Genomic DNA, 24504 nt, shown 5'->3' with positions numbered 1-24504 from the left:
AACACCGCAGGCCAATAGCTGCGTCTTCTGTCCTTGTTCGAGTTTTCCATTCACAGATATAGAATGCAGAAAAGACTGATTCTTGTGCTTGAAAAATTCTTCAAAATTTCCATTTCTTGTCTGACATCCGATTTATTATCTGGCAAACAGATTGCAATTACTTTTTAATGAGGATAGTTTGTCTTCGAAATCAGAAGTTTTATGCAGGCTGGTGCCGAGTAACTGAAGTGTGTTTACAACATTATCACTCCAATGGGTGTAGATTTTCTATTGTTAACTTCAATGGGAAAATACAATTGTAAGAAATATTTAGTTTTCAATATTTTATCAGAAGACATCCTATGTTATTATGGTTCTACACCAGCCTCGTCTTCACTGATTAAGGCAAAAGGGCCCCAACCTATGGGGAAGAAGTAGGTGGCCAGTTTGTAATTGACTGCACTGACCTCTGTGGTAGCCCCAGGTGGAGAAAGTCCTGGGGTTCTAGAAGACTGTCTTGAGCAGCAAGGAGCTTAAGGAAAGACCAAAAGGGCCCTTTTCATTATTTTCAAGTCATTTAGATTCTTGGTTGTCTTAAGCCATGGCTGAGAGGTCTGTCTCACATCCAGAGCTGTGAATCGAGTCTTACAGAATAGCCCCAGAACAATTGAAAACATTGGACTGTACAAGCATTGAATATTACAGAGACTACTCCTGACTCCAGCCTCTCTAAAGCAGACAGTTTGCTATTAACTTTTGCTTGTTTTTATTTGTGGTGCAAGGGCGGCTTCTTTTCTCTATTATCTTTGTACTGCTTAGCAGTGACTTTTCCACCCCCACTTGTACCTTTGGCATTTTTAGTACTTCAAAAATCATATCTCCTGTAACCTTAACATGGTTACTGTTTATTTTTATTATTACATTTTTATTGATTTTTCAAAATTGGATTGAGAATTTCATTTCTGCATGTTCTTTATTGTAATGTTGTTTGGTACGTTTGAGCTCTACACACGTCTCTAAAGAATTTCCTGCAGCTTGTGCCATAGCTACTAGTAGTTAAGCAGTTTTTCTCATTGAACTTTGTGACCTAACAAGATGTTATGTTAAATTGGAGGCTCATCCATCCCAAATGGAATAATCCACTTTACAACTATAAGAAATTGTGAAAGTGAAAGTTTCTTTAAAAAAAATTGGACCAATGTTTCATATTTAAAATACGTTAAAGGGTTTTCATTGTATTTTTCTTTATTTACTATGATCCTACATGGAAAGCTAGTAGGAAAGACAATGAACAAATGGATAGGAATAAAACAGAGCGAAAATAGGTCTGAAGGATTAGTGGCAGAAGATTTGTGTGGGTAGTAGTAAAATAGAAGAAAAATGTATAAATGTTTACAGGAGTTATAGTATGAGGACAAAAATGGAGGAGAGTTTGCGCAAAAAGATGATGAGTTACACTCCAAAAGCAAGATGTGAGAGAGGCAGTCTTGTCCAGGTTTAATTGACCAAAGCCTACATTTTCACAAGCAGACCACTCCCCCTGCACTCACTCCTGTATCTCTAATGTACTGGTAATAGGAATGAGAACCAAGAAAGTTTCTATCTGCTCTGGTGTGATGGAACATGGACACAACCAAGAGTGCATGAGAAAAGGAGCAAAGTATGTAGGTGACTCAAAGGACTGAAGCCGACAACTGAGATACTCAAAACAAGTGGCCACAAGTTACTTTTGCACTATGCAGTGTGTCGTAAACAAGTTCCTTTTATTCACTGGTAATTCCTGGGGGGGTCTAATTGGAATTTAACAGAAGTATGCCAAAGTAAATTAAGGAACCAAAAATGGGACCAGCATATAGCACAATCTGAAGGTGACATATGAGATAAGCAAGACAGAATTCATATAGACCAAACAGTTTAACCCCTCCTTGTGTTGTTCATCAAGGAGTTCACAATGGGATGCTCTACCTATCATAGTTCTCATAGTATTCTCAATGTGAAACACTTTCCTCATGCATTTGTCATAGAGATCGCAAACCCCTTCCCAAGGCATTTGTGAAAGAGTTCACCATGTAAAGCCTGCTTCTCAGGGTGTTGAGGCAGAACAGACAAAGGCTGACTTGGGGAACTTTTGGGGGATACCACTCAGAACTGAGCAATACACGAACATAAAACTCAATAAATCAGTATCCAACCAATGCCCTTTTTCTGAAAAAGGAAGAGAAGCTGAAAGCAAACACAATTAATTCTATACTCGAATTAACAAACATTCTGAAGATTGCTGATAGAATTACAAATTGAAACCTTTCCTTCAGAGGCCTTGCAGATTAACTTGATAAGTGTGGTCTTCGGCCAATGGCCAAAAGCTGCACTACCTCTACAATGTGTCTGATGGCCAGTGGCCGAAGATAGGGAGGTGCTTAAAGGCCTCACTGGAGTCCTTTATTATTATTTTTTACATTGGGCTGCTTGAGAAGAGCTTCCTGAGCAACCTGATTGTTTATTTTTTTCCTTCAATGACAATCAGCGTACAGGGCTCGCTGCTGTACTTACAGTAAAGTGAAAGTAAGACAAGCCAATGGGCTTATTTTATGTTCATTGAATCAGTGCTCAGGGCTATAATCCAGCCCCCAGTGTGCCTGAGGGGGGGCAGAAAGCCCACTAGATGCCAGGAAAATCAATTTTGTTATATATAGTGGTGGGGGCTGCCCACCATGGGAATGCCCCCACCACATCTAAATGGGTCAGCAGTCCTTCTTCCCCCTGGGGGGTGGGTGGATGAGGGTGATTACCCTTGATCTGCTCCCCTGGGTTGAGTGGGGCAGAAGGCTCACTTGACACCACAGAAAGAATATAGGGTTGGGGGCTTTCCACCACTGGCCTCACCACTACGAGAGAGTAGACCGTATTTCTGCCTGCTGGGGGAGTGGATGGGGATGATTACCACAGTCTGCCCCCCAAGGGGCAGAAAGCTCAGTAGACACTAAGGACTACATTCAGACAATATTTTTGGGGGGGTAGATCAGCCCCCACATGAGCATGGGTCTGTGCTCTGCCCCACCCTCCCAGCCCCAATGGCTTTTTGTGTCTCCTTGGGGTGGATAGAGTGGAAGCCCACTAGTCCCCAGTGATTTCAACATGGCACCAAAACAAACAAAAGGATGTGACAGCATAACCTGGCATCAAGCCATACACCTGTGCCAGTGGGATCAATAGTGTCTTTCTGCCCCATGGGGGCAGATAGGAGGCTTGTCCCAATTGGGGAGGTTGCTGCAAACTTGCCTCCGTGGGGAGAAAAATCACCAGACGCAAGGGATTTTGCCTTTGGGGCAAAAACTAAGTGCTTTGGCACTCTAGCATTAGCCACAACCCCATCCCAAAAGGGACAAACCAGTCATCTTTCCCCCTTATGGGCAGAAAGGCGTTGTGCCTTCAATTTGCCCTGCAAACCTATACATTTTCCTAAAAACACACATTTTCCTCACATTTCTGTGAGGAGAATGTCTGTAATTTGCGGGAAGCCATAAACTTCCTACCACCCCTCATTCCCCCAAGTCTCATTATAAATGTGGTACCTCACTAGTGTGAATGGGCCAAGAGACCTTAATTACAAAAAGCAGAGATCAGCAATAGAGGTAGATGCGGAATTAGGACCAGTGCTCGGCCGGCACCCACGGAAACCTACCAACCACTGACATTTTGGAAAACTAGACAACCAGAGGTTTCCAGCGTGGTGTGCCGTGCACGGGTCCCACAAGTTTTTCTTGCCCACAATGCCCTGCAGACCTCAAACTTTGCCTGAAATCATGCATTATCCTTATACTTATGTGACAAACACATCCGGAATCCACAAAATTCCTACCATCCAGCATTGCCCCACTTTGTCTTAAAGATATAGATGTTTGTCAGTGATGGATTACTATTTAGAGGCTAAGTAAACTGTGAAATGTCTGACTAACAGTCGCTATCCACAAAATATTTTATAAAGATAAGACACAATATATTTAAGATCGTTATCTTTGAATTTCAGGGTACTTTTGGGGTTATTTATAGTTTGCTGGAGTGGTAGCACTGCAAGGCAAATGACAAAATATTACTAATTAGGGACTTTGCCAGTGTGTGGCGGTGGCATCACATTTACTCTGATAAGTATGTCTTTGGAAATGTCTTCAGAACATAAGTCATTGTCAGTTTAATTTCACTATTTGGGCATATATGTTTTAGTTACAGGTGTGTGACGTTTGGATTATTTCCTATCTCGTAATTATGTAAACTTTCAGCCAAATTATGCTAAACTACTTGAAATGCAAATCCGTTGTTTTGTGCTAAGTCCTTTTATCAATTTTTGCCACAAGGATGCATTAAATCAAAAAGCACTGCAAAACCCGTTTTATTTTAACCCATGTGTTTGTGTTAAATATTAACCATGAACGGCACATTTGCAGTCAATTCTTATACGAGCGGCATGTACTTACATGAAATGACATAATTTCGGGAAATCGACATAACAAATGTACTGTGAAATTCCTATAATTATGCTGGCATAATTAAAATTTCACCATCTCTAGTATCAGTGCCTTTTTTAACAATGTCATCTTTTTCATGCTTTCTTAACTGATTTATGCCTCCTTTTCAGGTTCTGAAGACCCTTAACAAAACTTACATAAACATGAAACAAAAGCCCGTGTGGAATGACCTGAACCCAAAAGCTGTAACTACTGATGAGCTTTTTGGCTTCATACATCACGCCACCAGAGAATGGAAAGATGGCAAGTATATATTTGTCCTATAAAACGTATAAAGCAGGTGTTTCACCAAAAGGTAGACACTATAAATTGTGTAAATCACACTTATTTGTTTTTTGTACAGATACAGTGTTAATTGACCTCATAATACCCCTTTGAGTCCTTAATTAGGCCCTCCTGTGAACCCAGACATGTTATGTTGCAATATACTTTACTCCTACAAAGCATGATTTATAGGTCTGGGGCAAAACTTTCTTCATGCTCTGACCTTTTTAAGTATAGCAATGTGGCCACTAAATGAAAGTGTGCATTTTCAGAGGGAATCAATCCATACAACATATGTGGAAATTTGAGCCCTTTAGAATTCTGGATAGAGGAAATATGACCCCTTGAGAGATGTCCTCTGAGGTTCCAAGAAGTACACCTGTAGAGCTGCACCTCGTTCAGCTTCCCTGGTGTTCTCGTAGGAATGGTTGTGAAAAGAAAACAAAATGTAAATGCTTAGCTGGAGATGCAAGTCTCTACCCATACTTTTGTGAATATAGCCTACATGTCAGTTTCTGGAAGCAAGTTTCTCATTCTCCCAGATATTCAACTTACAACACATTTTTCTAAGACACATATTCTGGCTGAACTGGCCATGCCACAATGCTAAGCAAGGTTCCATCTGAACGTCCCTTCCCTTTGCAAGAATCATTCTGAATTGAGCTCTGATAACCTATTCTGAAAGCCTGACTAGATAACTAGACCCCTTGACAGCCTTCCATGTAGAAGAATACCAATACCAAATATTCATGGATGGCATCAACTGAAATGTGCCGGAAGACACTTGCCTCCATCCTTTAAGACCTACACAAATCTGAATAAACATGAAAACATGGGTAGATGAAGGCAATCAACAAGTGTCTGAAGCTGCTTGGCACTCAGAGTAGTAATGCACCCCCAGCAGTTTTAACTAAGCTGCTGTAGATTGTGTAGATTGAGAGTGAGAAAGGAAAGCACATGTCCAGACATGCAAAGGTGCAAGTGCCTGCTTTGCCAGCACTGTCAGTCAGTCAAAGATCTTTATTCGGAAAAAATAAATCCATAAAAGTACACAACAATTGTTATGACATGCAATACAATACAAGAAATGAAACACCTACTGGCAAATATGATGATATGTCTGATGTGCAAAAAGTGCAAAAACATTTTTTTTAAAAGAGACAAGGCAATATATACAATCTAAAAAAAAATTCTTAAAAATAGCGACAATTATCCACACAGATACATATAAATATATATATACACAGCTTAAAACATATAACAAACGAAGGTGATATAAGGTGCAATATGCAGATTGTAAATTCCTATCAATCAATCCTCAAAGTAGCTGGTGAGCGAACAGCAGCCTTTAAAAAACAGCTCACTCTAAAAATAATTTCATCAGTACCTAACATTAACAGATTCCTCATAGCAATCTTAAAATCAACCAGATCGTGTTTCCTGCAATAAGGCATTAAAAAGTGCATAGTAAACAATTTATAAAAATCACAGAAAAACATGAAATGCATGAGGCTTTGTTTCATACACGGGTTACAAGGACAACCTAGTGTTTCCAAATGTTTATTATAACCCAGTGGAAAATTTAACAAATTTACTATACTGCCGTCCCGGAAACGGAATAGTAAACTTCTATTCCACCTACCAAGATTTAAACGTAGGTATTTCCGGGGTGGGGCAGTGTAACTAAAAATGGGCTCTGAATGGCCCAAATATTTGGCAACTGTACATTTAGGGAAGTGTATCCTTTCCCGTTTCTCTCTGTACAGGTTAAACAAAGCCCCCTGAATACACTTCTTATGAGAACGATCAATAAGGTTAGGAGATGTAAACAAATAGCCATACCCAACATCTATTAAGCTTTCTTTTACTGCTTTTAACCATGGTATATAATGTGCCCTATCACATTTTAGGCAGTCTAATATTATATCTTGGGTCAATATGGCTGCCGGGTTCGTCCATAGCTTTAACCAAAAAAGGTCAGGCCTTGATCTAACAAAATACTCAATATAGGGGATGTTTAATTCACTATGACATATGTAATTTGAAGCGCATATAACTCCTCCCAACGATTTCCGACAGAATCTATTTTCTTCCGTCTGGATATGGAGACAATTTGTATATCCCCATACCTCGGCACCATAAGTGCCGGTAGGGATGCATTGTGTTTGGTAAATCTTAATTAATGGTGTTATCACATCCGCATGGTTGGGTTGGCGTAAAGAAATTATGGAGTTAATGGCTTTACCAAATTTGTTTCTGGCATAAGAAACATGCGGTTGCCATGAACCGCTGTTCGAAAACACCAGCCCCAAATATGGAAAAGTACATGTGCTATGTAAAACATTCTCCCCTGAGGTTATCCTTGTAATTTTATGCTTCTTTGGGCCACAGGACATAATAAGGGATTTTTTAAAATTTGTACTTAAACCCAGATCAGCCATAAAGCTAACGAACCCTGAGATTAGAGTACGCAGGGCCTTTGGAGTGCGGCCCATTAGGACCGCATCGTCAGCATAAAGAAGGGTGGGTAACGGCATGCCCTTAATATAAGGTACATCTTTAGTTAGGATTCCTAATGAGCTGCTCAATTCATTAATATATAAGATAAAAAGCAGCGGGGCCAGGACGCAACCCTGTCTGACCCCCCTGTCGATTAAAATATCATCTGAAACTTCACCATAACAGTTAATGCGGACACGGGCTCTTAGGTTGCTGTGAAGGTAAGATAGGAAATGCACCAAATTTTCATCTAGACCATAAGTAAGAAGGGCAGTCCATAAACGGGAGCGGTTTACAAAATCAAAAGCAGAACTCAGGTCCATAAAACCAAAATATAAGGGGGATTTTTTGGCAATTGTATATTTGGCCATTATCAAGTTTAAATTTAGGCACTGTTCTACCGTGCCCACCTTACTAGGAAACCCTAGCTGACTTGGGTGTAGAATAGAACTTTCCTCCGCCCAAGTTCTAATTCTTTTAAAAATTACCCTGCCCAATACTTTCAAGGTGTTATCAATCAATGATATTGGGTGGTAGCACCCAGGGTCAAGCCTATTACCTTTTTTAAAGATGGGGACGATAGTGCTATTTGACCAAGTTTCAGGGATGGATTCATTTGTTAAATTGTTAAAAACATTGCATATTAATGGAGCCCAGAAATTAGTTTCACATTTTAATTGGTCGGTTATTACTGGCGGATTCAGTAATAGCATCCTCTACCTCAAGCAATGTGATGTTTAAAGGAGTTGGGGGAGGAAGGTTTACTACAGGGTGATCAGGTACAGTATAAATCGTTGAAAAATGCTCCACCCACGCAGGTCCCAGGATATTACAATTGATCGATGTTATATTCGAACCAAGTGATCTTAACTTCTTTACCTCCTTCCAGAAACCCGGGGTGTCTTTTAGGGCGGCTGAAAGTGCTAAAGATTCCCAATGACCTTTAACTAGTTCATTTGATCTAGTGCGCAGCGTGGATTTGTATCTTGCTCTCAGAAGCCTTACCTGGGAAATATCCCGTGGTTCGGCCATGAGAGCAACCCTTAGATCCCGGTTTGCCTTTGAGCAAGAGGCATCAAACCATTTTGGGGATCCCTCAGCTTTCCTTGATGTAGGCTTGGAAATTTCGCTTTTTATTGCGAAGCAGAGTTCCCCAAAAGATTGAATCAAGTTGCCCCCGCAATTATCGACATCTAGACAGTCCGAGATCAATACAGGATATTTCCTAATTACGGTGCCCAAAACACCTCTGTTATCCACTCCCCTCCAAACAACCCTTAATCCATCCGTTGTCGCCGCCAAGTTAGCTGCGCCAATTTCCCTATGTGATGTTTTCCCCCTTGATAATTTCAAATGAATCACAATTGGGTAGTGGTCACTATATACATTGCATACTACCTCTGCCTTTGATAAAACATCGGCAAGGGAAGATGAAACAAATATATAATCAATAGTTGTTGCACTCCCATGACCGATGTAAGTAGGGACTGGTTAAGTGCTTGTATCGTTACCAACAAATTCCATAGAGTTTAAGAGTTCTCTAGTTGCAAGGAGATCGGATAATTCTACGCCTCTCCTGCATGGGGGATTCTTTAAATGGATGTGAGCATTAAAATCCCCTCCTAAACAAATCCCATCAAACTTCCCGTATTTATGCCCCTCTATTATATCATCGAAAAAATTAAACAAGTCTAAAAAATTACGGTTCGGATGGGATAAAAAATCATTATTATAAAAGTTTATCAGACATAATTTTACCTCTCTTACATATACCAGTGCCATAAAACTTGGGTTATTAGTTTGTATTGCTTCTATTTTTACCTCTGCTATTATTTTTATCCAAATTGATAAACCCCCACTTGGACGGCCTAAGGGTGGGGATGGCACAATACTATTGTGACAGCTATACCCTTCTAATAACAGATTAGTTGTACTCCAAGTTTCCTGGAACATTAAAACATCATAACAATTTACCCAATCCTTCCAAGCTTTGTTTTCTAATTTTGCCCTTAGCCCTGCAATGTTCCAACTTACAATGGACAAATTCTCACAAACACGAGGACTAACATCATGATTGACAATAGTTGTTAAATTAGACACTTGATCACATTGAGGGTTTAATGGCAGAGGAGGGTGGGGCAATGACAGGACCGTCCCAGAATCTACAGTCTTTAAAGAATCATCAGCAATGGGCAACACTGCAGCAGAATCTTCCAGAGTTGCAGGCAATCAATCTAAAGTGCCCTGGTCTGATAATGCTGAGAATCTATTATGTAACGGGAATGTTGGTGGTGATTACAACAATCTGTTGGGGGGTCTGTAAAAGTAATTCAGAGGTAAGGGGGTCACCACGGTAGATGGACCATTCTGAGTATTCTTCCTGTTTAGTAAATATTTTACTACACCCGGGTTCCTAAAGTTAATTGTGATACAGTCCCCATTGATATTTTTAAACAGGGGACCGACCCAGGTCACCCGGCGAGCAGAGAGAATTTCATTTGTTATGTCGTAGCCAACCCCCTTATGCTTAGTTAACCAGTCAATACATTTGTTGTGTAACTGTACCCAAGATTCGCTTTGGCCCTCCCTAAGTGGTGGTATACCGGCCAAAACCAAAACATAAGGGCACGACTCAGGAGGAAGATGTAAATCTGGACCTTGATGTTTTATTGGTCTATTATCCTCAGGTTGAGCCCTGTGCTGGCCAGGTCTGGTAGGTACTTTCTGCTTAGCTGTACCAGTGGGGGGGATGTTCTTTTTGGTAATGTTTGTGGTTTTAATCAGACCGGAAGATGGTGGAGGAATGGGAGGCGAGATTTTCAAGATTTGTGGAGAATCATTTTGCTTTGTGTTAGCTTCCGCTGGTGTCAAGGAGGGAATGTTAACAATTGGTACCCCTGTGGCCCCTTGAATTTTAGCTAAATCACAATTTTTATTGGGTTCTCCGTTGGATAGAGTACTAGTAATAGACTCTAAATCTTTTAACAAACGGTCGCCTCTAATTTGGTCTAGACAGACCATCCCTTTCCTCTTAGCTTCATCATTTTTCACAAGAGTCTCGAGTCTGTCAAACCTTTTAAAAATTATATTAAATTGTTTCATCATTTGACCTTCAAGTTGTTTAAAAATTGTATCTGCAACAGTCTCTATAAGGTTTCCCTGTGATTTAAATTGATGAACATTTTCAGTAGGAAAATCCGTCTGTGTGCAGATTGAATTAGTACCATCGTTTGTTATCACGGTATCACAATGTTCCCCTATGTCCAAACAAACTGTTGGGGCTTCTGTTTGACGCTTTTCCCCCCTAGACCACATACTCTGTGGGGTAGGCTGATTAACACTCCTAGGGGGCTGCTTCCTCTTGTTTAAAACAGTCTTTGCTGGGCCCCTTTTACGTTTTGCTCCTGCAGTCTTAATATTTACAGTTGAGGGTGCAGAATCGCTAGTAACATCAGTAGCTATAACAAGGGTGTTTCCTTCTTGCGATGCAATAGATGAGCTCGCCACAGAGCTAGATTTTACTATAATTACTTCTGGCAATAGGGGTATAGTGTGATTAGGACTTATAACAATGGTCGATTGGCCATTACTTTGAGAGGCCAGAGAAAATCTCCTTTCGGTCTCAGCGATCTCATTAAACGCATTTTAAAGGAGACTCTCAAAAGAAAGTTGTAGTGATGCAGGGGCTTCGGTAATCTTCGTATCCGTATTAATTGTACTGGTGGAGGTGTTGTTACGTTCCCCCATAATGGACGATAAATCTCACCTTCCAATGGAAGTTAGATGGGTGGCCCGCCCGACCACTGCTGACCTCTGAGGGCCTCAGAGGGCCCGCCCTTTGCCCGGGCTTAGCCCGGCGCACCCCCGCTCGCGTCCCGCGACGCGGACGAAGCCTACGCCCTTTGAAGCGCCTCCGGGCGCGCTGTCAGGCGGAAGTGGGCGGAAGTGCTCGCCGAGCACTCTGGGAGCTGTAGTCTCCCTGCGGCGTCCACAGGCTTCACTGGACCGCTGCGGCGGGAGAGAACTGCAGCGTGAGCACCCCAGAGGCGGCGAGGCGACGAGCAGGTGAGTGGTCCCAGGTCTGGTGTCAGCCGTCCGCTGATGGAAAATGCCCCCCCAGCACTGACTGTGAACAATTTGTAGTGGGCAAGTTTTTTTAAAAAATACTATGAACTAGCCAAGAACAAAAAACAAGAAACAGCACAAACCTGGCTCAATGACATGAAACTTGATGGCTTTGACCTATACTTTCACAAACCTCAAGTCACTGGGATTTACGCTGGACACCAACCTCGCCCTTCAAGAATACATTGCCAAAAAACAATGACAGCCTGGTAACAGAATTCTTCTAAAGAATGTGAAACAATTTCTTTCAGGAAATGACTTCAGAACTCCTATTCAATCCCTCACAGCTGTGCGTCTGGATGTTGGCAATGCCTTGCTTCATGGCCTCCAAGACTTCTCACTGGGTCCACTTAAGAGCATCCTACACATTGGAGCACATCTCAATCTGGGGCGTAAGGAATATGATATTGTCACTGTCATGATGTAACTCCATAAGCCATCTTTTCCGGCCTGCAATATTTTCAAAACCAGTTGCATTATTTGCAAAGTCCTATCCAGCTCCACTGCTTATCTTGTAGACAACCCCACCATCTCTGGTGGTTCTCAGCGCATCCCACATCCCGGACTTCATCAGACTGGAAACTAAGAATTGTAATAACAAGGCAGCAGCCCTTTTCCATCTATGCAACCAAGATCAATAACAACATCCCTGTGTCCATCATTACTGCCCAATCTGATCTCCAATTTAGGAAAGAGTTCAAGAATCACCTCTTTAAAGAACACTACATTGCAACTGTTGGGACCGAAAAGTCTCTGTATGGAACGGACGTACATCCCGGGCCTGATTGATCAACTGTACTGATGTCTGGATCCCTAATGCTGATTTTTGGTAAACATGGATCATGGATGTGTGCCTTGACATAGGCCTGCCTCACAGAGTATGGTTTTGTTGGACCAGGAAGGATCGCTGAATCACTACACTCATAGTGGTGGAAGGCTACTGTCTTTATCAGGAGTAAGCAGCAAAGGTGCAGTGGGGGCAGCATACTGTTAAGTCATCAGTAGGAGTGAACAGGTCATTTTTAACCACCATGGTGAGCACTACAGGCTCACTCACTTTTAAAGTTCTGCTGCTGTGTGCTTAACTCACCAATGGTCTAGATTGTACTGGTGTGAAGGGCTGCGCAATGCACAGTATAGAAGTGGTGTATTTACGATGGGTGTATATGTGCCTGGGAAGGGAGCTATACATGGATCCTGGAGGACTTAGAAGCGCATGCATGGAATGTGTGTATATGCTGCATGTGCCTATGAGTGGTACAGGACCTGAAAGATAAACTGCTGTGCAGTGCGTGCCCGCTCACAAAGCAGGACATCATAGCCCCTACAAGTAATGTGCTGCTTGGTCATATTCTCATTGTGGGGTTACATCTAGCAAATAAAAAGCTAACCCCTAGCAACAGATGGTGATTAGCTGAAGGACTGTTTGGAAGAGGTTTACTTTTTCTGATACCATTATGGGGTGTCTGCCAGCTATCACCACCATAGAGTTTAAGACACTTTCAGCAATAGGGATATTACTTACCATTGGGCTTGACTTCGACAGAAGGAAGGTGAAGATGGGCATGATTGGTTCCATCCAAAGTTAAATGTACTGCTCAAGTTCTGACAGTTTGGTTACTTGGCACCACCTGCTTCGTTTTGGAAGTCCAAGCAGATGTGGGAATTGCTGAGGATCTACTACCTGAAAAGTGGGATCTTGCTTGAAGCTGAAGTTTCCCGTGAGCCTGCAGCCATACTGAGAAGTTTACATTGTGAAGAAAATTGTTTGTTTTCTCTCTATTGTTGCTCTCTCCAAGCAAGCCCCTGTTGCGTGTCCAGTTCTGCACTGAGGAAAAGAAGATGTAAAGAACCTTCTGAGGTGAACCACTAACCTGCAGCAGTGTAGCCTCGGTAATCTTCTTTGAAATTTGATACACTATTCTTCCATAACCTCTAGTGCCTACAGTATTTCCTGGTACTTCACTACCCTTCAACAGGCCATCTTGAAATGTTGCATCAACCCTACACCACTACAAGGACTAGCATCTGGTGATTAGAATCTATTCCTAAAACTTCAGTTCAATTCTTGGCCTGCCCATCTCCAATAGCACTCCCCACATCAGGTGTCTGACCCCAATATTCACCAGAGAAGTGCAAGATTCTTATACCAGGATGGGCCAGCCTCCCATCCAATAATTATTTTCTACATTATTTCCCTGGAGGTCTAGTCTGCTTTGCATTCATGTGGTTGTAAAGATTCAGGTAAGACCCAATATGCAACCCCTAGGTAGCTAAAGAGTGTCTTGACCTATAGGGTTGGTGGGGGCTGTCCAATGCCTGGACAGTTCCGTCATCCAACAATTCCTAGTTTTAATGTCTGTGCCTGGGCAATATGGATGGGCAAAGAGTATGATATGGTTCTGGTTCATACTCTGTGCATTGTGCCAAGGGGGTGGATCCCCCATAAAAAATGGCCTTGATGTTTAGTGGGTGTATCCTTGATTAGGGATCATCCTCCTGTGGTAACCCTTGGGTACAGTTCCACTAGGGAGGCGTACCACTGGAATGGGTAGAGTCTGACCTTTCCAAATATTTCCCTTGAAATCTGTGCTCTGGAATTGAGCTGTGCCCCACGCACCAATCAATAGGAAAGCTGAAGGAGTCAGATAGCTCTTTTTACTTTCAGTTTCAGGTGTGATGAAATCAGCACCAATGATCCTTCAGAAAGAAGCCTTAGGTTGCTGGGAAGCTCTTTTTTAGTAGCCCAAGATGGCTCCTGAAAAGAGAATTATTTCCAGTTCTGCATGTGAGGATGTGACCTCTACGTCCCTGGCACTCTAAAGGTAGAATGGTGGACAGAGCTAGGTGAAAAAGCGAGAAGCCCTCTTTTAGCAGCATTTTTTTAATTTGGCGTCAGTTTCCACCGATCTATTATTTGATTTCCTGTTTCTTTAAGGTGTTTATCTAAGCTGCATGTTTTCTTAATAATGATCTAAGCCTTCAAACATTTCCTTCCATCTAATACTTCATTTTTTCTATGCAAGGTCTTTTCTCATCACTTTTGCGGGAGCAAACCAATATCTCACATGATGGCCCAAAGTGGATTGTTTTAGATGGCGATATAGATCCCATGTGGATTGAGTCTCTTAATACCGTCATGGATGATAACAAGGTGAGGAACTTTAATAGGTGCCTACTCATTTTCCATTTTGTCATGGTGTGCTGATAGTGGGCATATTGCATGTCTTTTTCTGCTGAATGAAATGCCATTATAAATTAAATATACCACTGGGTGTTGACCATAATCTAGAAGGACAAGGATGTTAATTGGTTTTTAATTCACTACGTCCTGTTATCAATGGATATTGATGTTTTTTTTTTATACAAGGAGAAGTTTGAATGTGGAATTCTTGTTTGCTTTTATCTTTTAAGATGCGTATTTTGTTTTCAAATGTTTATAAGCATTTTCATTGTTGATATAGCCTTCTCCTTGACAGGACAAGATATCATCCTTTTCACATTCTGTCTCTCGCATGTCCCAGATCCCACTTCCTTACCTAGGATGGGCATTAACTGAGTTTTCTAGGAATTCATGGTACTGTGCCTGCTCTTCGACTGCAGCAGCTGAGAATCCTGCCCCATGATTCATTGGAGCCATTGGGGTTCAGGTTTTGTGAATATGGTTTTCGTAAGGACCCATCTGCAGGGACCATTGGGTTATGCTATCTCTTTTGTGGACGTTTTATGGCATGCCACTGGTACTTAAACTTCCAGTTGCATTTGTGAAATGTGACTCAATCCCATAGAACTGGGCCTTTGGAACAAGTTTCCTCGTTTTGCCAGGCTCGTTTTTACTCAAGGGTTTTTCATAATGGCTTTTGACCCTTTTGTGTGGTTAAAAGTAGTACTATGTTCATGTAGCAAATCCACCTTTCCTTGACACGCTCTCAGCCTCAGAGGATTCTTAGTCATTACTGGTAACTACAGGTTCTAGTACGCCGTGTGTTCAAGTGTGAAGCTCAGCTTGACATCACCAGGCTATTTCTGGACATCGAGGTAAACTTGGGACTCAATCTAAATACGGCACCCTATGTATTTCTAAAGGGACTGTTAACATTTCAAGGTTTCTCTGTGGTGTCCCTACAGTCACCAACCCATTTTCACCAGTGCAAATCTAATGTGCAGCAGCTATGTGGTTGTGTCTCATGCTTCTTAAATTCTAGCTTGGTGCATGCTCGAATAGAGCAGTTAAGCGAGAGAATTAAAAATGGACTTTGAGTCATAGGACAATATAAATTCGGATTCTTCCAAAATTAAAAGAAATTTCAGCATAGTTTAGAAAAATCTTCATGTTTAGCTCTGGATACAGTCAGATTTAGCTGTATGAAGAGCTGTCTGTATTAAGAAGTTGAGCGAGAGAGTGGGCTTTGGGTTAGCCCCTTTCTGCTATTGGCGTTCATGTGTATTTCATGGTTTGCTATTGCTTGAATGGGCTGCCCATCACGGTCATTTTGTTTTTGTTGATTCCTACATTGCCCATTTCTGTTAGCGTTTGATGATAGAGAGTTAAGTAGTCTATTTCTTTTTGTTAGGTGGTAGACGCAACATGACGTGAAGCTTGTAATTGAGTCACTGTATGTTATTTGATGGTTTTACTTTGCTGATTCCATGTTTTAATTGCTGGTTTATGTTAACTAAGAGTTAATGTTAGTGCAGGTATAACAAAATAGTGTAACGTAGACTGTCTCTCTTGTAAAGCTCCCTAATAAACTTCAGCCAAGGTGGTGCTATGAAAATGCAAAAGAAAAACGATCTGCTATGCAGTATTTTGATGTGTATGATTTTTACGTTAACCACTTGCAACACAAATGTCATCTTCCGTCCTCTTTTCATTAAGCTTTTCTTGGAGGGTGCAATTTAAATTTACTAATCCATTATGTTCAGCAGAGGGGTTCTTCTAATCCCAGTTTTCAGAGTGTTTTAATCCAAGATTCCGTGCTTCTCTCGCATCTAAAACTCACACTTTCAAAGACACAGATCTTTGCCAGTGCTTTTGTAGTAAAGTACAAAAAAGAGATTTTCAGCTCTACTGCCCCATCCACCAATAACCGCCAAACCAGAAGCACAGCAATGTAGGCTTCTACCGTTGTTCGTCTTAAATATTTCTTTGAAGAATACGTTGGGGTTTTGATAATTGCATTTCTTTTTAATAAACCCTTTTTTCTTTTTGTCAAAATATACACACAATTACTTAATAGCTGGCTCCAGCACACGATTCTGTTCTTGAAAGTCATGGCACCTACTGTTTTCCACTTATTTGTAAAGATTGTGCTTTTCTGCGTAAACATCTTCTAAAATTTCTTCATACCTATTCCACTGTGTAAAGAAAGTGAAACCATCTCGATTACTGTTCTGAACTCAAATAGAATGCATGCACCTCATGCTACAAGGAAAGTACCTTCTTCATTACGTTATTACAATGTTAGCTTTGCTTAGTTAGTGTAAGAATTAGTGCAGGGATTACATATGTAAATACTATATTCCGACACAACTGCAGATGATCTAAAAAATGTAAAAATGTCTACAAATGCATTTTTTCTCTCTTTGTTTGAAATCTGCGATAGATCCTAACCTTGGCGAGCAATGAGCGTGTTCCCCTTACTCCGTCCATGCGCCTGCTCTTTGAGATACACCATTTACGGACTGCTACTCCCGCAACAGTGTCTAGAGCGGGCATTCTATATGTTAATCCTCAAGACCTTGGCTGGAGCCCGTAAGTAATGTTCTTTGTCAAGTTTGCTTTTCGTTTAATTAGCCAATAGCTCGGTTATGGGTGGATTTGTTGCTTGCTCTACTGTTGGTATTTGGTACCAGGCTTGTGGGTTGCTTGCTTTTAGTATGTGCCATATAGGTACCTTGACATTTAGATTCTGAAATATCTATAGTTCTACATTCTGGGAGCTTTGTTCTTAAGGTGAATGTCATGTATAGATTCAGTGGATGCCATTAGTTCTCTCTGTATTTGTATATGTTCATTTGTATAACATTAATGAGTGTCTGAGATTTTGCATCGGTAAGCGAAATTGGGTGAAACAGACCAGTTTGAATACATGTCTATAAGGTGAGCTCATCCAACTGATGACAAACCTGATGCATGTCTATCGTGGGTGGTGATGAAGCATTGACACTGTTTTATAGCTTCTGGTAGATGAGCGGTGGCTCTTCAGTAGGGGTTGGGGAGCGTTCAGCCATCAGAAGTTCCACTGGTCACTATGACTGGCCAGAACTGTGAGGCATTTCCTTCCGTACATTGCAGGATTTGGCATTGGGGAAAACCAGTGTTATACTCAGTTATGCAGTTTTGTAGAGCGCACTATCACTCGGGAGGGTATCCTGGCACTGAGCAGGTGTGGGTCCAGGTACACCTAGGGCATAGTGGGACTAATCGAAAAACCAGGTATTCAGCTTCTAAAAGAATTCAAGAAGTAAGGAGGAGGCTCTTGTGTGTAGAGACAGGTCATTCTACGCATTAGGAACGATGTAGGAGAAAACTTGACCTCCGAATCTAGATTTCTGTATGTGTAGGATTTATGCAAGTGGAAGTCCGGACGAGCAGAGGTGTCTGGTTGGTTTGAGAAAGAAGAGATTGTCGAGGTGTTCTGGGACAGTGTAAATGTGTGGGTGAGGCATTCGATTTGTGCTCATTTGTAAATGGGGAGCTAGTGGAGCTCCTACAGGTGTGGCATAATCCATGTGAATGACAAGTAGTTACCAAAGAAACCAGTGCATTTATGGTGGGGTGGGGTGGGAGTTCCAACACAGATGCACAGTTTAGTCTGTTTCAGGTGCAAGTACACACAGTTCTCGGTTAAAAAGTTTGGGTGGCACCACTGGTATCAAATATACAGCAGAATGAAGAGGTCCCTCATTCCCCAGTCCATCGATTCATCCTAGAAGGGCCAGTTCTCATACATGCACATGGAGGCTGACAGCAGGGGAGCTGCAACTCACTACCAAGTACAATGTGGGTTATCTTAAGATGCAGTCTAATTGGCCATGCATTGCTGGCCCAATAGTAGCAGTTACCTTGTTGTGTATAAATACTTGGCTAGCAATAGAGGAGATGTCACCAGTTGAGTAATTCCATCCTGGGTAGCTGTGGAACCGCTGGGTAGTAGGCCCTCTCTGGTATAGGCATGTGATTGAAAGAGGTGCAAAGGCATGTGTTAGAGGGACAGATATTGGGAGAGCAGTTGGATTGTGGCACTGAACTGGTCTGAAGCAAATAAGTTACTTTTAAGGGTGAGGCTGATGGGCAAATGAAGGATGGGTGTTTGTGTATGTACCCAGTGACCACTGCCTAGTGTCTGGTGGTGGCCAACACTCACTGCCATCTGGTGGTCACAATCACCTAGAATTTGGTAATCACCACACAGCTTGTGGTGGCAATCACACTCTGGGAAATTGTGATCATCAGTCCCTGGTATTCGGTGGCTGCTTCCTTCAGAAATCAGCTGTTCACCACCCCCTAGGAACCAACATACCTGCATTAGGTGGTCATAAACCTCTTTCACTAAGTTTCCTTAGTATAAGGTGCACCTTTGGCAGTGTATTGGTACTAAGGTTGGTCACTGGTTTAAGGTGGCCTTAGTTGTATAGTTTGGGCTTTTAAGACCTATTGATCACCATAAAAGATGAGGCTTGGGAATACTGTTGCCTTGGCATATTGTGGGCTTTACTTTCCTAAGTATTATACTACTCCTGACACATGACAGCCATATGTGGCGTCCAATGAGCATCTTCACATTAGGTTGACATCTTTTCGGGGGTACTAGTGGCATATGATGACAACGACTTATAGGCATATTATTGTGACACATGGACATGCTGATATTTGAGTGATAATTCATAGAAGTAGTGGGATAGTACTAACAGGGTTATTTTCTTGTTGAAGAAAGGCACCTGCTGCCTTAGTTTTTTTCATTTAGATTGATAAATCATTTTTGGCAGTCTCATAGATGCACGAGACATTGTAATGTTTGAGGGATTGTGTGTGGGTTTGATTTTTACAGTTTTAAAAGAAGTTTATTGAACAAAATTGCGACACATTTTCCATATCTATGGTAAAAACTGTGAGTATAAAAATTAACAACTAGGTACTATATAAATTTATACAGCATCTTATTGGAACTAAATGGGTTGCATATCAATAAATATAGCAAAATTAGCATAGGAAAAAAGGTTATAAGAAATCCCAATAATATCTGTTGAGAGGGTAAAAGACGAGAGTGAAAAAGTAGGTGTATAAATATAAAGTCACTAGTAGCATCTCATCCGCAAAAGTTCATAAAATGATATAAATACTGAGTATAAAAATACTTTTCACGGAGGTTTGGAGACCTCTTCTAAGTGAGGCTGGTGAATAGTAGAGTTTCGAGTAGAAGTATCTGAAAATACAGTAACTGATGACCAAATAATATCTCTTAATACCAAGTGAAACTGAGGTAAAATATGATCTGTCTAAATGGTGACTATACCACCAGGCTTGAAAAGAAATTTGCATGGATTGCTTCCAGTTTTTAGTAATCTGTTGGAGGGGCAACTGGAATTAATACGTCAAGTATAAGCATTTTAGAAGTGGTGTTTTACCAAACATTTGAAAGGCTTCCAAGAAAAATAGTTGAATATAAGAATTGAATGTTTGCGTTCATCTTAGACCAAACTTTCATCCAAGATTGATGGGTATATGGGTATAAGATGAGAATGTGATATAAATTTGCAGGAGTAGCATTGCATGACCAACAGTTTGGTAAGGATTCTGGGTTAAAGTAGCCGGGGTGATCATAAGTCTGTTATATATAAAAAAGAGTGTTTGAGTAGTGTTGGCAGATGTTGATGTTTTGCATTTTTTTCAACCAGAATATATCCCAAAGTGTTGTCGGCCATGAAATCTGGTATCTCATTCCCATTGTAATTCAACCTCTGATTTATCTCTGTGTTCTGAAATCTTGGCTCGTATTTTGTAAATGGAGGAGGCATTAGTTTGGTTGGATAATAGTGAAGGAAGGTGATTCTCGTATGTTTGAGTAGGAGTATGTGATGTTAGTGATGGTAAGGTGCAAGTGATAGTTTCTATTAAAGTAGTCAATTTATTACAACATGATTTTGGGGGATTGTAAAATTATTGTGCTTGTGGAAATGTAATCAAAGAGTAATTTGATTGGAGTTGGTAAACCCAAAGCAAACCTTTCTCTTTACATGTCTTCCAAAAAAGATAGGTCTATTGTTAATTTTTAGAAGGTTGGTGTGCCAAATAGAAGAGTGAAGAAAGTGTTCTTTTTCTGAAAGGTGGGAGAAGAGTATTGATTTGAGTAGATTATAAGTAGTTTTATGAATAGTAGATGATAGAGTGTATTTTGAGAAAAGAAGAGGAAAACTTGGATAAGAAGGATAATTCAATGTCTTTTCAATAAGGAGAGAATTCCATAGATGAATTCAATTAATATTTGGAAGTATGTTTAATTAGAAAACAGTAAGATAAGATTGAAAATCAGGGAAGATCACACCTCCCTAATATTTACTTCATTTAAGCTTAAGAAAAGACAGACAGGGCATTTTATTATTCAATAGAAAAGAGGAAAGTAGGGAGTACATTTTTTTTTTTTAAAGTAAAAACAGTGAATTAAGAGGAACGGCAGAAATGGTATAAAAAACAATGGGTGCTAGTATCATGTTGATGATAAAGAGGATGTCATCTGGCAGTTGAATTAGATAAGTTGGTGATAACTGCGTTTAGGTTTAAAGATATAGTATGAAGATGAAAACCAAAGTATTCAATATTTAGTTTCATGAGGATTCCACGCAAAATTAGATTGAGAAAATCTTGTTTAAAACATAAAATGTTAAGGGGAAGAATTTCACACTTATCATGATCTAATCTATAATCACAAAGAGTTGAAAAGGAATCAACTTCTGCCAGGTAAGTTGGGAGACAAGAATAGAAGGATATGGTCAGCATAGACACACAATTTAGTGTGATTTCCACTTTGGAAACCAGGTATACAAAGATGTTGTCTTATTTTTGCAGGAAAAGGTTCTAACTCAAGAATAAAAAGCACTGGTAGGAGAGAAAACCCTTGCCTTACACCTCTTTGTAAAGAAAAATAAGGCAAGATGAGATCACCTGCAAAAATTAAAGCTTTTGCTGCAGTGTAAAATAAGGATATGTAGGAGATACATTTTGGGACAAAACCAAACCATGAACGTGTATAAAACATAAATGTCCAATTCATGTAATCAAATGTTTTTTTTAGCATAAAGGTAGATAGCCACCAGTGAGTGGGAATGATATTTGGATTTACTTATTATATTGAAGAACACTCTAGTGTTATCTGAAATATGACTACCTTTGATGACTCCTGACTGCTCTTTACCCATAAGAAATGCTAAAAAGGGACCCAGATAAAGAGCAAGGATTTCAGCAAATATTTTGTGTACAGAATTTACTAAGGTGATTGAATTATAATTTTTACACAAGTGTGGGTCTCGTCCATCTTTATGAATAAGGCAAAAAAGGGTTTCTTGAAAAGTGCTCTAGAAGAAATAAAGTGAGTGAATAGGTCAGGAAGTTTTGGAAGCAAATGTTTAGAGTAATGTGAATAGAAATCAATGGGAAAGCCATCTGGTCTGGGAGCTTTTCCTGTTTTAATCAATCTAATTTCTTGAGAGATATCTTCGAGGGAGATATCTGTTTCTAATGGGGAAAAATCTATGTTGATGTCAAAACCTTTCTGAATAGAGGATATACATTGTTGTATGGCATCTGAATTTGAAATGGACTCAGGGGTATAAAAAGTAGTATAATACGTTTTGAACTCATCTAAAATATTTGCTTCTTTACAAACAGGGGGGGAATTTTGCTTTTAGAATAAATTTAATTTTAAGATTAGCAGCAAGTTACATTTACCTGTTTTGTTTTGACCCTCATAGTATCTAGCATTTCCCTTAAGCAGATAGGAGGCAGCATTTTATGTAGAGAGTTTTTTGTATTTACATTTTTCTATAATTAGGTTATTGAAATGAATAGTGGAATTAGTGATAGTATAAAGAGTTTCCTGATGTTTACTGTGTTTCAAGATATCAAGCTGTGAGAGATCGTAAGAAATGATGGCTACTCCCAAAGTGTTTTTGGGCTCTTTATTGGTGTTATGTTGGCGTTTGAAATAAGCCAGCGTTAATACAGGAATAAAACTCCTTATTCCGGTATGGCTAGAGTCTTTCTCCGCATCAGGGCGGTATTCAGGGGTGACTTCTTCAGTGGTCTTCTCCTCCAGGCAACCCGGATTTCCTCAGCAAGATAAAACAAGAGAAAACAGGCAGAGGAACTGTGAGTCTTTTTATCAGACATAACACCTCAGGGAAAAGGGAATGAGGGACCACCAGTGTCTTTGTACGGTGCTCTGGACATGAAGGAGTGCAAGGGAATGGGTACAACAGGCAGGAGCAGAGTTAGTACAATCCTGCTAATCGCCGGTCTTCCCCTCCTCCCGGCCCACCCCGAGATCCTTGCCCATACCTGACTGAGCCACACTCCTCCAGTAGTGTGGCTGGACGTTGTTCGGGGTCTTTGGCTTCCGGGCTTTTCCTGCTGTTCAATCTCCACCTCTCTCGCAGGCAACAACGGGGTCTTGACGTCTCGCGCTGGCAAAGCTCTTGCCCATGCATCTTGGCCGGTGTCCTCTTCTCGTCTTCCGGGATCGAGCCACACCTCTCTTGCCTCGGTACGGTCCTTTTTAGTCACTGGTTCTGGAGAAGGGGCGCTGAATCCAGGGGCGGGGCTTGTAAAATACGAGTCCCACTTAAAGGAGCCAGGGTGGGTGCCAGCCTCTTCCTCCATGGTTGCGGGCTCCCTACGCCAAGTCCAGTCCAGCTGTTGCTCCTGCTGAGAAGAGAGCAGAGGACCGGACCCGTGAGGTACACTCCACCACTCATGCATCGCATCAGTTCCCTCCCTGGGATCAGAGGACACAGGGGACTCATGACACTACCACTTTCTGAGAGTTTAATTTTTTCCTCCATGAAACATAGGCGATAAAATCTCTAGCTGATGCTTTAAATGAATCCTGTTAGAAATGGGGGTCTCTAGTTGGCAGAGGTAGGAACCTTTGTCCAAATAGGGACCATTGCTTCTGGTCAGGGTAAGGTGGATACACACTTTAGATAAGCCCTGCTCACACCCTTGGAGCTTGGCATGAGCAGACAGGCCTATCCCAAAGGCAAGGTGTAAAGTATTTGTACTCAAAACACACAGTAATACAGTGATAACACCACAAATGGACAGCACACCAGTTTAGGAAAATAACATATTTTTATTTAAGTTCCGCAAGAACAAAATGACAAAAATACAACATACATGTAATAAGAATGTTACTTTCAAAAGGTTTCAAGCTACCTGGTCCATAGCAAACTACGGATGCGTGATTTCACACAAAGTACCTGTAGATGCATCAAAATTTACAAGGCCAAGCAGCCGCAAAGAAGGAAAGCATTGAGAAACAAAGCGATTCGTCAGTTCCTGAGTCCTCTGGGAGGTGATGCAACAGTTCTGCTGCATGCAGGAGAACTGATGCATCTAATCCCGACTCTAGGGGGAAGTAATGCGTTGATTCCAAGACAGTTCTGGTCTGCGGGTGATGCGTCGGGAAAGCTTGCTGCACAGGTGCGATTCGTGGAAATCCAGGATGCACTGGTGATCGATGCGGCAAGCGGCTTTGCGTCTATTTCTTCAGCCGCGATCCCATGAGGCATGGGTTCTTGCAGTTGCAGGCACTACGCCATTTCTGCAGAGGTGTGGCGATGGTGCAGGAAGATTCTTCCCACACGTCGATCCTGCGTCGGAAAAAGAGCAAGAAGGCGATGCATTGATTTCTTCAGTTTCTTCCAACTCCCACCAGCAGTATCAACCTCCAGAGGCCCAAAACTGGAGCAGCATGCACCTTCTGGCAGTTTAGAACTCTCAGCAGTAGAGTTTTGGGGAGCTGGGGGTGAAGTCTTTGTGTCCCTGAGACTTCAGAACAGGATGCCAGCAAACACCGGCCCTTAGAGATTCTTCTTCAAGCAGGTTCACTGCAAA

At 41.2% G+C, this 24504-nt stretch overlaps 1 protein-coding gene across 1 annotated transcript in view; it reads left to right on the top strand.

Annotated features, from left to right (window-relative positions):
- Positions 1 to 24504, top strand: part of DNAH11 (dynein axonemal heavy chain 11) — a 3642058-nt gene that overhangs the window by 1912146 nt on the left and 1705408 nt on the right. Inside the window, exons 41-43 of the mRNA XM_078663510.1 lie at positions 4613 to 4745; positions 14417 to 14544; positions 16997 to 17145. Of these exons, the coding sequence (XP_078519636.1) occupies positions 4613 to 4745; positions 14417 to 14544; positions 16997 to 17145 (410 nt within the window). The remainder of the gene's footprint in view (positions 1 to 4612; positions 4746 to 14416; positions 14545 to 16996; positions 17146 to 24504) is intronic.

The sequence above is a fragment of the Lissotriton helveticus genome, chromosome 10 (assembly GCF_964261635.1).
Source record: "Lissotriton helveticus chromosome 10, aLisHel1.1, whole genome shotgun sequence".
Taxonomy (NCBI): domain Eukaryota; kingdom Metazoa; phylum Chordata; class Amphibia; order Caudata; family Salamandridae; genus Lissotriton; species Lissotriton helveticus.
The sequence above is the reverse complement of the archived record's forward strand: the minus strand, read 5'-3'. Positions and strand labels throughout refer to the sequence as shown.